The 13,921-nt window shown below is 38.2% G+C and overlaps 1 protein-coding gene across 1 annotated transcript in view; it reads right to left on the reverse strand.

Annotated features, from left to right (window-relative positions):
- Nucleotides 1-13,921, reverse strand: part of LOC117819604 (contactin-4-like) — a 184,149-nt gene that overhangs the window by 76,282 nt on the left and 93,946 nt on the right. Inside the window, exons 6-8 of the mRNA XM_034693060.1 lie at nucleotides 12,695-12,797; nucleotides 11,198-11,382; nucleotides 671-810 (exon numbers count right to left, since the gene is read on the reverse strand). Coding sequence (XP_034548951.1) covers nucleotides 671-810; nucleotides 11,198-11,382; nucleotides 12,695-12,797 — 428 coding nt within the window. The remainder of the gene's footprint in view (nucleotides 1-670; nucleotides 811-11,197; nucleotides 11,383-12,694; nucleotides 12,798-13,921) is intronic.

The following is a 13,921-nucleotide window of genomic DNA, read 5'->3' on the forward strand; positions in this document are numbered from 1 at the left end:
TCGTGTGCAGAGTGTTTGGATCATGGAACATACCCCCTTCCCGACTTTTTCAAAACAAAAAAATAAATGCTCATCTCAAATTTGAACCGATTTTCAAACTATCAATACCTGTTTTGATAAAGAGCGTCCCAAATTATTAGAAATTTGGATTGAACAAGGGGACAAGTTCTGAAATAAGTTCCGGTCCCATGATTGCATCCACAGTGGAAAATCCCTTTGGCCAGGAGGATAAAACTAAAGAAGGATGTACAATGTTTGTATAGAGCTACTTCCTTCTTGTCTTTGTAGAAGACTAATAACTGCACATGGGGAAGAGATTTAGCAGAAGATTAGAGTAGTCCTTACATCACCATGCTTTCCAGACTACTTGGCCTGTTTACAGTTCTGTCTCTGAGGACAGAACAGCACCACAGATAGTCTAAATCCTATGAAACAAATGCGTTTCAGTGGAAGTGATTGGTGATGTTTTCTGCACAGAAGGCTTTGTATTATAATTAAGAAGATTATAAAGCATGAGCTCATGTCAATAAAGCTTTAACAACAAAATACAGTATGCTTCTTTATTGTGCATCAACAAGTATGCAAGAAGCAGCTCCAACTGAAGGTCCCTGGAATCCTTGAAAGCACAACATTATCTATAATTCTGATGCTAGGATAACACTGATCTTACCTCTGTAGACTCAAGGTTCTCTCCATTTTTCATCCACCTGTATGAAGGCTTCGGCTTCCCTGTGGCTTTGCACTCCCACACCAACGAGTCATCAATGAGCTTCTGGACATCTTGAGGTTTCTCAATGAGATGAGGAGGTGCTGGAAAGGTTTGAAATATCAAAGTGAGCCAGATTTATTGACTGAGAAATGTTGGTACAGAGAAAAACAAATGACTTTAGGGAATATCAAAAGAACCTGGGTTTAGATATTTAGCCTAAAAAATCCTGTTTTGGTTTTCGAGTTTCCATCTGATTTCATTTCTAAACTCCCTTTAAAACACCCTCTTGACTGTCCATCTGTCAGGATGCAAGAAAAAAGATCCCAGTTACACGATTCAAGCTTTGTTTTTTCAATAAATGTAAAGTATTACTATGTGCCTTAAACTTAATATCTATTTGAGTAGGTAAAGATTAAAGGAACCAATAATATTTGATGGCACTCAACCCTGGAACACTAATGTCAGGTGATTTTCACTCATGCGATTGTGGTTATGTGATTTTCATTATGTTGCTGCTGTCTGAGTTGCATGGGTCCCTGGGTAGCTTCCTGCTGCTCTCTGATGTCACCCAAGGTAGGCCTGCTTCCCTTCTACCATCCCTGTTTTTTTCAGCAGGCACATGTTTGGATGATTTTCCCCCGACGTTAGTGATTGAGAGTAAATTCTTTGTTTATCTCTCCCACAGTCATCAGTGATGCAGGGAGAATGTGCTTTCACTGGATAAGGCTCACATGTCCCAGGAGTGGGTGGCCCAAAGAACAAGTTCCCAGCTCCATTATTTAAAGAAAAAAATAATTAATTGTTTATTATCATTAATGATTCCCTGATTTTCACTAATTGTTGAGTACTTTTAAGATACTTGAGTTTTATGAGATGTTTAATCCCAAGAAGAGCACTACAATTTGCAATGTATTGTTGTACTATGATACATTTTGATGTGTACTTTTATCGGGTATATTATATCAGGTAAAATATACCCAATGTTAGTGATGGTGTTACTAAATGTTACGTTAGTGTACTAGGGTTAACAATGACGATATTTGAAATGCTTTGGTAGCATGTGTTGGTTATTCCTCTATATACGAGTAATGTACAGGTTGTGATAGGAGCTCCCGCTCTGTGTTTAATGTGGTAAAGACATCTTGAATCCAACATTGCTTTTATTTGGGTTAAGTTATCGCTGACATTTTCATTTTAAACATTTTTTCTCCGTTACCAAGCTAGCTTCTAGTGGAGCAGAAGTGATGAAATTAAGATCTATGGACATGAGTGTAGCTACTGCTGCCATAAAACCTTTCCATTCAATACAATCTGGGTAAATGATGTTATAATTATACAAGAGGAGAATTGATTCTCGCTGTGTCATGGAGGTAACTCAAGGCTAGTTAATGATTAACCCCCAAAAAGTGGAACATAAACTGAGATCTTGAAAGGTTCTGGTTGTGTAATGCTCCTTACACTCAGGATGATGTCGAGGTCATCTACTATCATCCTATATCACACAGTGGCAGGACAAGAGCAATAGCTGACTCCCCTTTTCATTCCACCAGGGCTCCCCCTCTGAAACTCTCAAGGAACTCAATAGTGGCTTTTTAGTAACAGTACAAAGCTTAATTGGCCTGCTATACAGAATTTTTCCTTTGGATGAAGGAAGATAACACAGCAGGAAATTCAACACATGTATCCTAAAACGATCTCTGGTCATTTCATCTTCAGCATGTGGTCTCTGTGTGAGGTAGCCTGTGTGAGGTATGTGGGTGTTCAGGAACGCTATATAGAGACTGATGAAAAAAGGAGGCTTCAGGAACCTCAGGGGTATCTCTGCGGTGTTGTGTATTTATGTTGACAGTCAGCGCATCAGAAACCACCAAGTATCAAAGCAATGTTTGTATCCATGGATCATGTGTTGTACACTGAGATGTCTTTGTTGCCAAGGCTGCGGCACATGGTTGGTTGAGGTCCTTAACATTTAACTTTTGTGTAGGCTGTGCTGTTGGCATCTGAACACAGGGTCACAATGTCCTTTGATGGAAATATTTATCCGGCTACTGAAAGAGATGTTTTCCTTTAACGATGGGACACAACATCTATTCTCCCTTCTCTTTATAGTAGTTATTTCACCTTTGTAAATATACAAAGACAATCCACATAGATATGTTTCCTCCTCGACCCCCCTACCAGCAGAGCCCTTTGTGATCTGTGCCTTTCTGTTTGTTTAAAAGATAGTATAAAGTTAATCTATAAGAAGCACCACATCCACTCATGCCCCCCACCTCCATCAGAGCCTGTGTGAAGCTGCCCCACCCACTGCACCTTTCATGACTCCATTGTTGTTGTCTTTTTTTCTTCCCACTGTGAAGGTCCCTCAGTCTATCCCTCACCAGCCGCAAACGCATTGACTCCCAGTCAACACTCACCAAATGAAAGCAGTCAGCCCATCTTTGGCTGCAGAGGGCCAAACGCGTACACAATTAGAACCAGCGTCAAGTGGCTAAAGCGGGGGAAACATGGGGATTTGCCTTATCAGCGAAATCCATGTGAGATAATGCAGCAGTGTGTCTGCAGAAACACAAACATGAATACAACAACAGGGTAAAGAGCCTGTCACGGCTTTGCATTCTCCATCCTTCAGAATAATATCAACACCCACAAAGGACCTATTTTCATGTCCCAGCTTTTCTTTCAAATATAGAAATTTAACTAGACCCCCGACTTTGGCTTGAGTATTTACATATAAAGACGCCTTGATGCAGAAAGAAAACATCTATTGCGCACAAATACAACATCCTTTTTAAGCCTTAACGCTACATGGGTGCACAACTTAACCATTGAGCTAAATCCTCACCCATAAAAAGAGATTTTGAGGGTTTGCAAATAATTAAACCCTAGATCTAAATACAAACAGTGCAAATGCAACATATCAGATTTAAAAACCGATAAGTGATATTGTGAAATGAGACATATCTGCTCATTCTGAATTTGATGCAAGCAACATATTTCAAAAAGTCAGGACTGGGACAGCAAAACACTTTTCTGACAAATCAAAATTTGACATTCCTTTTGGAAATCATGGACATCAAATTCTCCGCTCTAAAGAGGAGGCCAAGTTTAGTCTGGGTGCTAAACTTGGCCTGCCCGAAGTCCCCACTGAAAACACTTGGCACATCATGAATCGAACAATACGACCTAGGAATCCCCAAATACAACATCTTTTTTAAGCCTTAATGCTATTAATAATATAATCTTTGGAGTAAGTGCATTAGGACCATCAGGAAAAAAAAGTAATCGAAGAATATTTAAAAACACTGATAAAAAACGTCAAGACAAAAAACAATCACTCTCCTTTTTCCTCTTGGGACATTTGCACTATCACCAAATTTATGAAAATGTTGTTGACCGCAGACACCTTTCAGTTACACCTTCATTTCTTCGTGTCTAACACAAAGCCCAGCACTCTCTACACTATAGCTTGCTTGGGTGCACAAGAGATACCCTTATTGATTCCCCCATTGGCTTACACTGCTGACGAATGTCTCAAAGGCTTAATTCAAAGAGAGTTCAAAACAAGATTACTGATTTTTATCACCTGCCAGCAGACAGCAGGAGAGAGAGAGTCAGAGATAAAGAGAGATGAAGAAAGAGACAGAGAGAGAGAGACAGAGAGAGAGAGAGAGAGAGAGAGAGAGAGAGAGAGAGAGAGAGAGAGAGAGAGAGAGAGAGAGAGAGAGAGAGAGAGAGAGAGAGAGAGAGAAGGAGAGGCTGACAAAACACATCAAAAATAAGAGAGCAGCCACATTTCAAAAGGACAAATCAAGCCTGTTGGTCACAGCATGCTCCTGGGCTGTTAAAGTGAATGAGGATAGGGGCTTCCAGGGCTGCTGTAAATAATGGCAAATTGTTTAATGCCCCAAATGAGTTACGTTTGACAGCTGATGGTCATGACTTGAAGGCAAGAATGCCAGGAGAGAGAGAAAACAGAAAGCTGTTGAGGAAAATTCTGAAATCGTTCAAGAAGAAGTGATCGGCATGACGACAAAGAAAAGCTCTACAGAGAACCATCTCTGGAACAATCTGCCCAAATCTCTACAACAGCCAATTAAACAAGTCTCCACATACTTCTATGATCTAATTGTATTTATCACATTTTGTAAATGTACAATTATGGAATTGTTTTTTTTTTTTAACATATCTGTATTGCTGCTTTTTTATAACTTTTTGTTTAGCAGAAGGAAGGTATTTTCATCAGCCTCTTTGGGGCTTCTGACCTCTGCTGCATTATGTTTAAGATTCCATCGTGTATATTACTGTTATTGTTTTTATGAAGTGCAAATAAAATACAATAAAAAACTCAGATGATATCATTTAAATACAAGTAATGGCATTTTTAAACATGGCATTTTGTGACCACAACACAATTCAAACAGCTTGCACTATTCATTATAAATAGTTAATTATCTATTTATAAACAAAATTATTTTTTATTTTTATTGCTTCTGTTATTTTATTATAAACCTGCAACGGTATTCCTTATTTAGCCTTGTATATTGCTGCTACTGCGTGCTGTAATGTGTACAGTATACTATGTGTATATAACCTGTGTTTTTTTATTTTGTGTATCTGCGTGCTGTTTTCTGTCCTTTGGTGTTACCTGCTGCTGGAATCTGAGTTTCCTGAGGAAACTTTGCCAAAGGATTGATAAAGTTTCTTTCTATCTATCTATCTATCTATCTATCTATCTATCTATCTATCTATCTATCTATCTATCTATCTATCTATCTATCTATCTATCTATCTATCTATCTATCTATCTATCTATCTATCTATCTATCTATCTATCTATCTATCTATCTATCTATCTACCTACCTACCTACCTACCTACCTGGACATAAACACAATTTTAATCAGTATATCAAAAAGTGTATCTAAATCTGACTACCAACCCCAGCTTTAATTGCATTAGTATTTGCAAAACAATTCTTAGCCCACTAAGAACATATATTCACAAGGTACCTGCAGGATCTACCTACCACTAGTTGGGTAAGCTAGCCAGATGTAAACAAACACAGAAAGCAGATAGCATCTTGTGGTACAGTTTGGCAGCATTTTAATCTAGAAAATGGAGATAAAGTTGTGTGTAGGCTGTGTGATGTAACTCCCCTATCATAGCAATATGTAACAAGGCCTGTGGACTTTAACCTGCAAGGAGAACCGAAAGCTTGTTGTTAGCCGCACTTGGAAAACCAGTTTGACCCTGTTTACCCAAAGACTCTGTGATTCTGTGTTTATGTGTGTTAAATATATTGTGATCAGTGTTTTCTAATTTCTGACTGGTCAGTTAGTCAGGATGAGATTTCTAGTTAAAGGACATAGTCACTTCCGAACACCTCTAGTCTTATGTTGTTTTAAAGGGACAGGGCTTTCTTTCTTTTCGGTACTTGTCAAAAGTAGTCGTATCACTCATATAGGATTCTGGTTAGTTAGTCCCTTTGTTGGGAAACCAGTTGAAAACCAGGAGAGAAGCTAAGCTATCAGCAGCTGCAGACAGAGTCAGCTCTACAGCATCATTTAGCTAATTTTAACAAACTAAAATCTGAGCGCTGCTGTAGGTGTAAGTGTAATTTACCTACAGTAAGTCAAATCTATCACATATAGGTTTTTATGTCTGTTGTATAATGAAACAGAACAGCAGGCGTCATAAGTCTTTTTCTACGATGAGGAATCCTTGTGTAATAGAGAGAAAAACTAACTTGAACTCTACCTTGAGAATGTCAGTCAGAACATCTGCTGCAGAAGTCATAATAATTGTTCAGATGCAGAAACATTAAATTACAGTTCAGAGCGACTGATTCAATTATCATTTACTGGTCAGCAATACAATATGTCATGTTTACCACCTGTAGTTTCAATCAAAATCAATTTTATCAAGACTATATTCACTGAAGTCTTCTCTTATCAAGTATGGCTGCATTTATTTAGACTGCTTCAATGAAATCTAAATAGGAAACTTAAACTGTTTTGTAAAGATCAGTGATTCCCATCAAAGAGCTGATAGTGCGACTGGATCTGTTATTTCTTTAAATTATACTATTTTTGACGTTGTGGATTTTTACAGTTAAGGGGCTTTAAATATCATGACTTCTATGATCTCACCTCAGAGTTTGTGACAATGAGTGAATTTACTAACCCCCTTTCCCTCAATCCAGATGCTGTGGTGCAGATTATGTCCCTGACATATGTGCCACTGCTCTATGTATAGTACATTTAACGGCTTTGATCTCAGTCAAGTTGGATGTCAATCATGATGCCATCTGGTGAAACCAAATAGAAGGCTCTCCAACAAGGTCGTATCCAAGGGCTCAGCCTCATCCGCATCATTCCTTTAATCTGGATCAAAATATTAGAGGCATCATGGCTGACAGCCTTTAATCATTTTGATGTGCTGTTAAAACGAGCCCCTCCTTGTGTGTGCCACACAAGCCCCTGCTGCTCGCCACTGACTGCTTTATAGGACCCGTCGTGTCTGCTGTTGCTGCCTTTCACTCTGAGCAGGTCTGACAGTTGTGGTGCGCGCTGGTCAAATATGTATGCATGTCAGGATTAGGGATGCAGGGGTTAACCGGTTTCACTATTAACCGCGCTTACAAATGTCACGATTAATCAACCGCAGAGACTCTACCACACCGTGTTTTTATTGTTAAAAAAATGGGCCGATACACTGTGTTTGGCGCAACCTGCACGGAACGAAAAAAAAGTGACACCTGGTGCGTCAGCTTAATGTGCCGTACCTATCAGGAGCGGGAGTCAGGACCACCATACAGTCTACGCGGGAGACATGAAAGCTGTGCTGCATTAGCGCAACAATGGCAGAGGGATCTAGCAACGAAGTGTTGTATCCACCCAAAAAACGATTGAAGTCAGCAGTGTGGGAGCATTTTGGATTCCATAAGAACGACCAAGGAGTTATACAAGACGACGGAGCACCCGTCTGCAAAACCTGCCGCAAAAAAGTTATGGCGAAAGGATCAAACACATCAAACCTGATACAGCATCTGCGAGATCACCACCCAAGACTTCACGCTTTAATAAAGGTAACGCAATATCTGGTTGATATATCTGCTTGAAATTGTGTTAGTGGCAATTTACTCAATGAAACAGTTAGTTTACAGCGAATTTAATATAAGCGCGTCAATTACAATCGAAAGCGTCAGCTTTTAGTGAAAGGTAAACAAATGCAGCACAGCTGCAAAAAGGTGTGAGGTCTATGGAAGAGAAAAGAGTGCCTAAGAACTTTGGTCTGTGACTTTTTGATGTTGCGTCTCCTATCTGTGTGTATGGAAGCAAATAGGTTACAATATTAAAATGAAAAAGCAAATTTGAAAATTAAATTGCATTAACAGAAATGCTTATTCATTTTCAAATTTGTTTTTTCGTTTTAATATTATCTATTTGCTTCCATATGTGTGAGGTAAATGCTAGGCATTATTTCATTATTTGCAGTCCAATTAATAATATCAGTGTGTGAGAGATGTACTCAATTTCTTTCAAGAATTTATACTCAACTTCAAACAAACCAAAAATGTTAATAGACATTTTCTTTGGCCCCTTTTAAGGTTATATCTTTTTTTAAGACTGTTAAAAAAAAGGCATGGTTGACAGTAAATAACAATAACACTTAAGTTAACCCATATAACTAAATTCTTGAGAGATTGTTGAAGTTCATCTTAGTCTTTTATTAAATGCTTTAAGTACCAAAACAATTCTACTTAACTTCAGACAAACTTATAACATTAATGGAAGCTATTTTCTTGGGATATTTATAAGAATAGTTACATTTTCCAAATAGATGGTGAGAAATAGGCTTGGATGACAGTAAATTACAGTAATACTGAATTCTATTATCAGCATTGGTAAATATACCCCCAAGGGATCTCCAAATTTCATTTTAGTCTCAAATCATACATTCAAAATACTTTAGTTTAAACATTAAAAATCAACTTAAGTAGTTACTGCAAGTCCATTCAGCTCATCTTGGCTCTGATTATTTATTTTCATTTTTCCTATTCACTTTTAGCCAAACACCACCTCTGGTATTGCTGCAGCTGGGGTTAATCAATCTACTGTTGCTGAATCCTTTGCGAAGTGTGTGACTTATGCGCCCTCCTCAAAACAAGCCCAGGATCTGAACAATGCTGTGGCCTATTTCATCTCCAAAGATATGATGCCATTTCAGATAGTGGAAAAACCTGGATTTCTTCATCTAATGAAAAAGGCGGTACCACAGTACAAAGTTCCGTCAAGAAGCTACTTCTCCGCCAACAAAATCCCAGCCATGTACAAAGAGGTACGAGCAACTGTTGAGGAGCAGCTGGCAGAGGGTGTGTGGTTTGGTGCAACCACAGACCTGTGGACCAGCACTGGTGGTGGAGGAGAACCCTTTATGAGCTGTACAGTCCACTACATCTCTTCGGATTGGAAACTGAAGTGTCACTGTCTTGAGACTCTTTATTTTCCAGAAGATCACACGGCAGAGCATATCACAGAAATGATGGAAAACATGCTCCTGGACTGGAACATAAAGAAAGAGAGTCTGTCCGGAATTACAACCGACAACGCCAGTAACATGAGGAAAGCCTTTGAAACATTTCCCTGTGTTTGGTTTTCTTGTTTTGGTCATAATTTAAATTTGGCCATTTCCAAAGTCCTTAAGATCTCAAGGGTGGAATCTGCCATCAGATCATGCCGGCATTTGGTCCAAGGATTTTCTCGAAGCTGGAAACGGAAACGTGAACTACACAAGAAGCAGGAAGAGTTAAACATCGCTGAACATTCCCTGATACATGATGTGGTCACCAGGTGGGGATCCACATTTGAAATGATTTCCAGGTTCTTGGAGCAGCAGCAGGCAATCTGTGCTGTGCTTGTAGGTAACAGAAGCACCTGGCATCTTATGCCCAAAGACAGTGACATCACTGTCTTGGAGGAAGTGCACAAACTGCTTTGCCCTCTCCATGACTTCACTGACATTCTGGCCTCAGAAAGACAAGTCACACTTTCCGCTCTGCAGCCAGTTTTGGAGCACATCAACAGTGTGATGCTTCAAGATGAAGAGGAAGACAGCGCTCTTACTAAACAGATGAAGCATGTAATTAGAGATGACCTGCTAATGCAGCTGAGATATACAACAGAAATGAAGAATGTGCTGAGCATTTCGAGTTTCATTGATCCCAGGTTCAAGGGAAGCTTTGCTGAGAATCTTGATGACATAGTCAAGGCATGCAGTGATGAAGCAACTGCTCTTACAGCACAAGAACTTCCAGACACAGAACAGCCTCCAGCAGCAATGGCACAGAGCACCAACTCCACCACCACCACCAAAAGGAAAGAGAAGAGCCTGTCTGGGTTGTTACAGAAAATCACCACTGCAAGGAAGAACAGGTCAGCAGCAGCCTCAGAGGGACCACTGCCAACAGCCCTGGAAAAGCTTGATACTGAGATGAGACTGTACCTGTCTCTTCCTGCAATCGATGCTGAAGCGGACCCACTGTCTTGGTGGAAGACACATGTGGAAGAATTTCCAATGCTATCAAAAGTGGCCAGAAAGTACTTGTGCATCCCTGCAACAAGTGTGCCTTCAGAAAGGGTGTTCAGTGCAAGTGGCCATATCCTGTCCCCTCAGCGTTCAAGACTTAGCACTGAAAATGTGAACATGCTCACATTTCTGCACTTTAATATGAACTGAAAGGACTGGATCAAATGTTAGGTATGTGAAAAGGGCCTGCTGCATTTAAGTCCTTGTTTTGTTCAGAAGGGAATATATATTATATTTTTACTGTTACAGTTTTATTTATTATTTGAAAGGCAGCTACACTGTTGAAGTTGAATTATGTTTCCAGGTTATCTGGTTAAGTCCAGCAGTATTTCAGGCAAAACATGTCATCTTGCTTTCTGTTAAAAGCCAAATGTATTTATCCTCACTGAATATTTGCTGTTCAAAATGTTAAGAAAAGCTGTTTCTTGCAAGTGATGTCTATCATCTGGTCTGACACCTACCCCCTTGAAATTGACAATATTTTTGCCATTAGTCTTGTTTGCTTTTGTGGGCCATGAAAAGGCATCAGTATTAGTTTCTTTCTGTTTTACAATCTGTTAAATACTCGTCACAGTGGCTTTAAAGTATTATTTATGCTTCAAAGCATAGCAACAGTTTAAATTAAAAAGCCAACAATCTTTGTTTCACCATCAAAAGGAGAGAAATACATTTTGTTCCTTTTTTTTCATTGAATTATTTCATTACTGTGATATTTTTGTTTCAAATGGTAGCAATAAATAACACGAAAACTTCCAGTGTTATGTCATTTTATACATTAGCGATGTGAAAATATGAAAAGCATAATAATCGGGATAATCGTGAAATCGTGATTATTTCTCTGACAATAATCGTACCATCAATTTGTATAATCGTTGCATCCCTAGTCAGGATCACCTACCGTAGAAATAGAGCTTTCCTTTTACTGTGTTCATTCCCCTGGAGTTCTCAGCCACGCACTCGTACATGCCAGCATCCTCCTGCTGGAAATATGGGATTTCCAAGACACCGCTGGCTTTCCTCATGTCCACTTTCCTCGGGAAGGGTACACCATCCACTCTCCTCCAGTTTATTGATGGGACCGGGCTTGGAGGAGAGAAATGCAGATGATGTAAATCATAGATTTTGGATTTCAGTCAAACAGGCTAAACTCCTATTCTGATCTATGATATGTTTATATAAGACTTAACAAACAGAGGAAAATAACAGGTAGCTTAATGTCATAACCAAGACATCACTGGCTATACAAACTCAGAACTATATCTAAGATTTTAGCTTTATATTTCTGATCACATCATCACTTAATAAGGTTTTTTAAAAAACTAACGTTAAATGTGCGTCAAAAATGATCTTGTAGTGTTATTGAAAATTACTGAGGGCTAAGAGCTAAGGTGGAGCATGATAGTGGTTTCAAGCAAGGGTGATCAAAATGCCAACCTTTTCTAACTAATAATAATAATAATAATAATAATAATAATAATAATAATAATAATAATAATAATATGATAACGACAAAGTAATAATATCTAAAAATAATAAATACATAATAATAATATAACAAAATATTATTATTAATTATAATATATAACAATAATTTGATGATAATAATAATAATCATCATCATCATCATCATTATTATTATTACTATTATAACAACAATAGTAATAACAAAAAATAATAATAATACCACTACTACTACTTCTAATAATAATAATAATAATAATAATGATAATGATAATGAAAATAATAATAATGATAATAATAACAATAATAATAATAATAATAATAATAATAATAATAATAATAATAATAATAATAATAATAATAATAATAATAATTAATGATACATTTTAAACAGTATTAGTTTATCTACTATCAACTATATGTTTACTAACAGTCCCTAATTTTGAGGATTGAATGTTTAAGATTACCATTTTTTCTAAGATTAGAAACAGGAAGCTGAGTTTAACCTTCAAATATTTTCCATGACACTTTATTCTGTTCAGAAAAGGTTAAAAAATGTTGGTGTTTTAACTAAAAGTATATCTTCCTCATGGAAGAAAACTATTAGTGTCGTACGTAAAGTTTTACAAACGGTGCAACAGTTAAAGGTCCTTACAGGATGAACCCTCCTCATGTAATGTAATACTGCTAACTCCCTACAGAGCCTCACAGAATAAAGAATAACTGTTACCTGACTTTAGGCATATTTGCTAGAACTGTATTGTGGGCTGCAAAACATAAAACCTGGTATTTTTAAGATGTGCAGCTGTCTTGAAACACACAAGGATTGCAGCAAAGTGGTGAAACACATGAAAGAAATATCCCAGAACTCTTTTGTAATACTTTTCTTTCATATGTTAGTGCGCACGCTGAGCCTGACAAAGAGTGGGCTTACTTTCCCAGAGCGAAGCATTCCAGCTTTACAGTGGATCCTTTGGCAACATGAACAACCTCTGGAAACTGAACTTCAATCTTTGGCTCATATTCACCCATCACACCTGAAAGAGAAATGCAAATGAGCTCCAGTCTTAGTGTAAAAGAGAAAAAGTTTTATTTTCAATTTGAAAGTCAAGCTAAACAACTCAAGCACCAGAAGCACATGAAAGTGCAAGTTGGGGGTTCTGTTTTTGCTACAAAGCTCCTGAAAACCTTTTTTTTTCTTTTCATGGAAAGCTCTGTTTTTCTGAAAGCTGAAATGTTTTTCGACTTCCAACACCGTGAAACATGCTCTCCTCCCCATGCACTCACAGAGCGCTCTCCAACCGATTACAAAAACAGTTAAAACATATTTTTTTCCAGCGGACATGCTACACAATGATGTAGCATGTGGAAAAAAAACACCAACAACAACTTTGAGAATTCATAAATGGTTTGAGCCTTTACATTCAGATGAGTTTCATCTTGTTGTAGTGCAAACAGCTATGAAGCAGAAAATAGGCTGAAAATATCCCCCAGGTCCTGCCACTGTGTCTACAAAGGAGCCCGTTCACTGTTGTCATAGCGTCTCTGGTGGATTATAATATTGCAGCTGTGCATGCTAAAAACCTCTGGATGCAGGGGGAGGGGTTGGATCCTAGCTGTCCTGTGTTTTATCTTCTGAAGAAAAATACTTATGAATCAAGAAAAAGATGTCTATAAATATTATAAAAGCACTTTTTTTCTTCTGTCTGGATGACATTTAGGTAAATTATATCAATGAATTCTGTAATTGGGTGCATTTTCATTTCATCTAGCTGTGCCAATTCTGGGTACACAACACGGTATTTGAAGCCGCTCTCATTCACAGATGTAACAATAGGTTTCCATCCTTGCTGTAATTCGGGGCCGTGTTGCACAAATAGCTCTAGAGATGGAGGAAACAGGCCAATTTCATCTTGTTGATTTGGTGAGGCATGTGTTATCAGGATACCTCTCTGAGTGACTGTGAAAGCTAATTCAGATCCTTATCACAACTGCCTCATACTGGAATGTAACCACAGCACTATCACCCATTTTAAGCAGACAGCTGAAAGTGGACTGGTAATTGTCTCATACCATAACCTTTTGTAGGGGACACCTGTTAAATGTGCTTGTCTGCACCCCCCCTGCATGAGTCCTCGAGAATGCGTCAGGATGATGTTTT

Source organism: Notolabrus celidotus, chromosome 1 (assembly GCF_009762535.1).
Source record: "Notolabrus celidotus isolate fNotCel1 chromosome 1, fNotCel1.pri, whole genome shotgun sequence".
Lineage (NCBI taxonomy): Eukaryota > Metazoa > Chordata > Actinopteri > Labriformes > Labridae > Notolabrus > Notolabrus celidotus.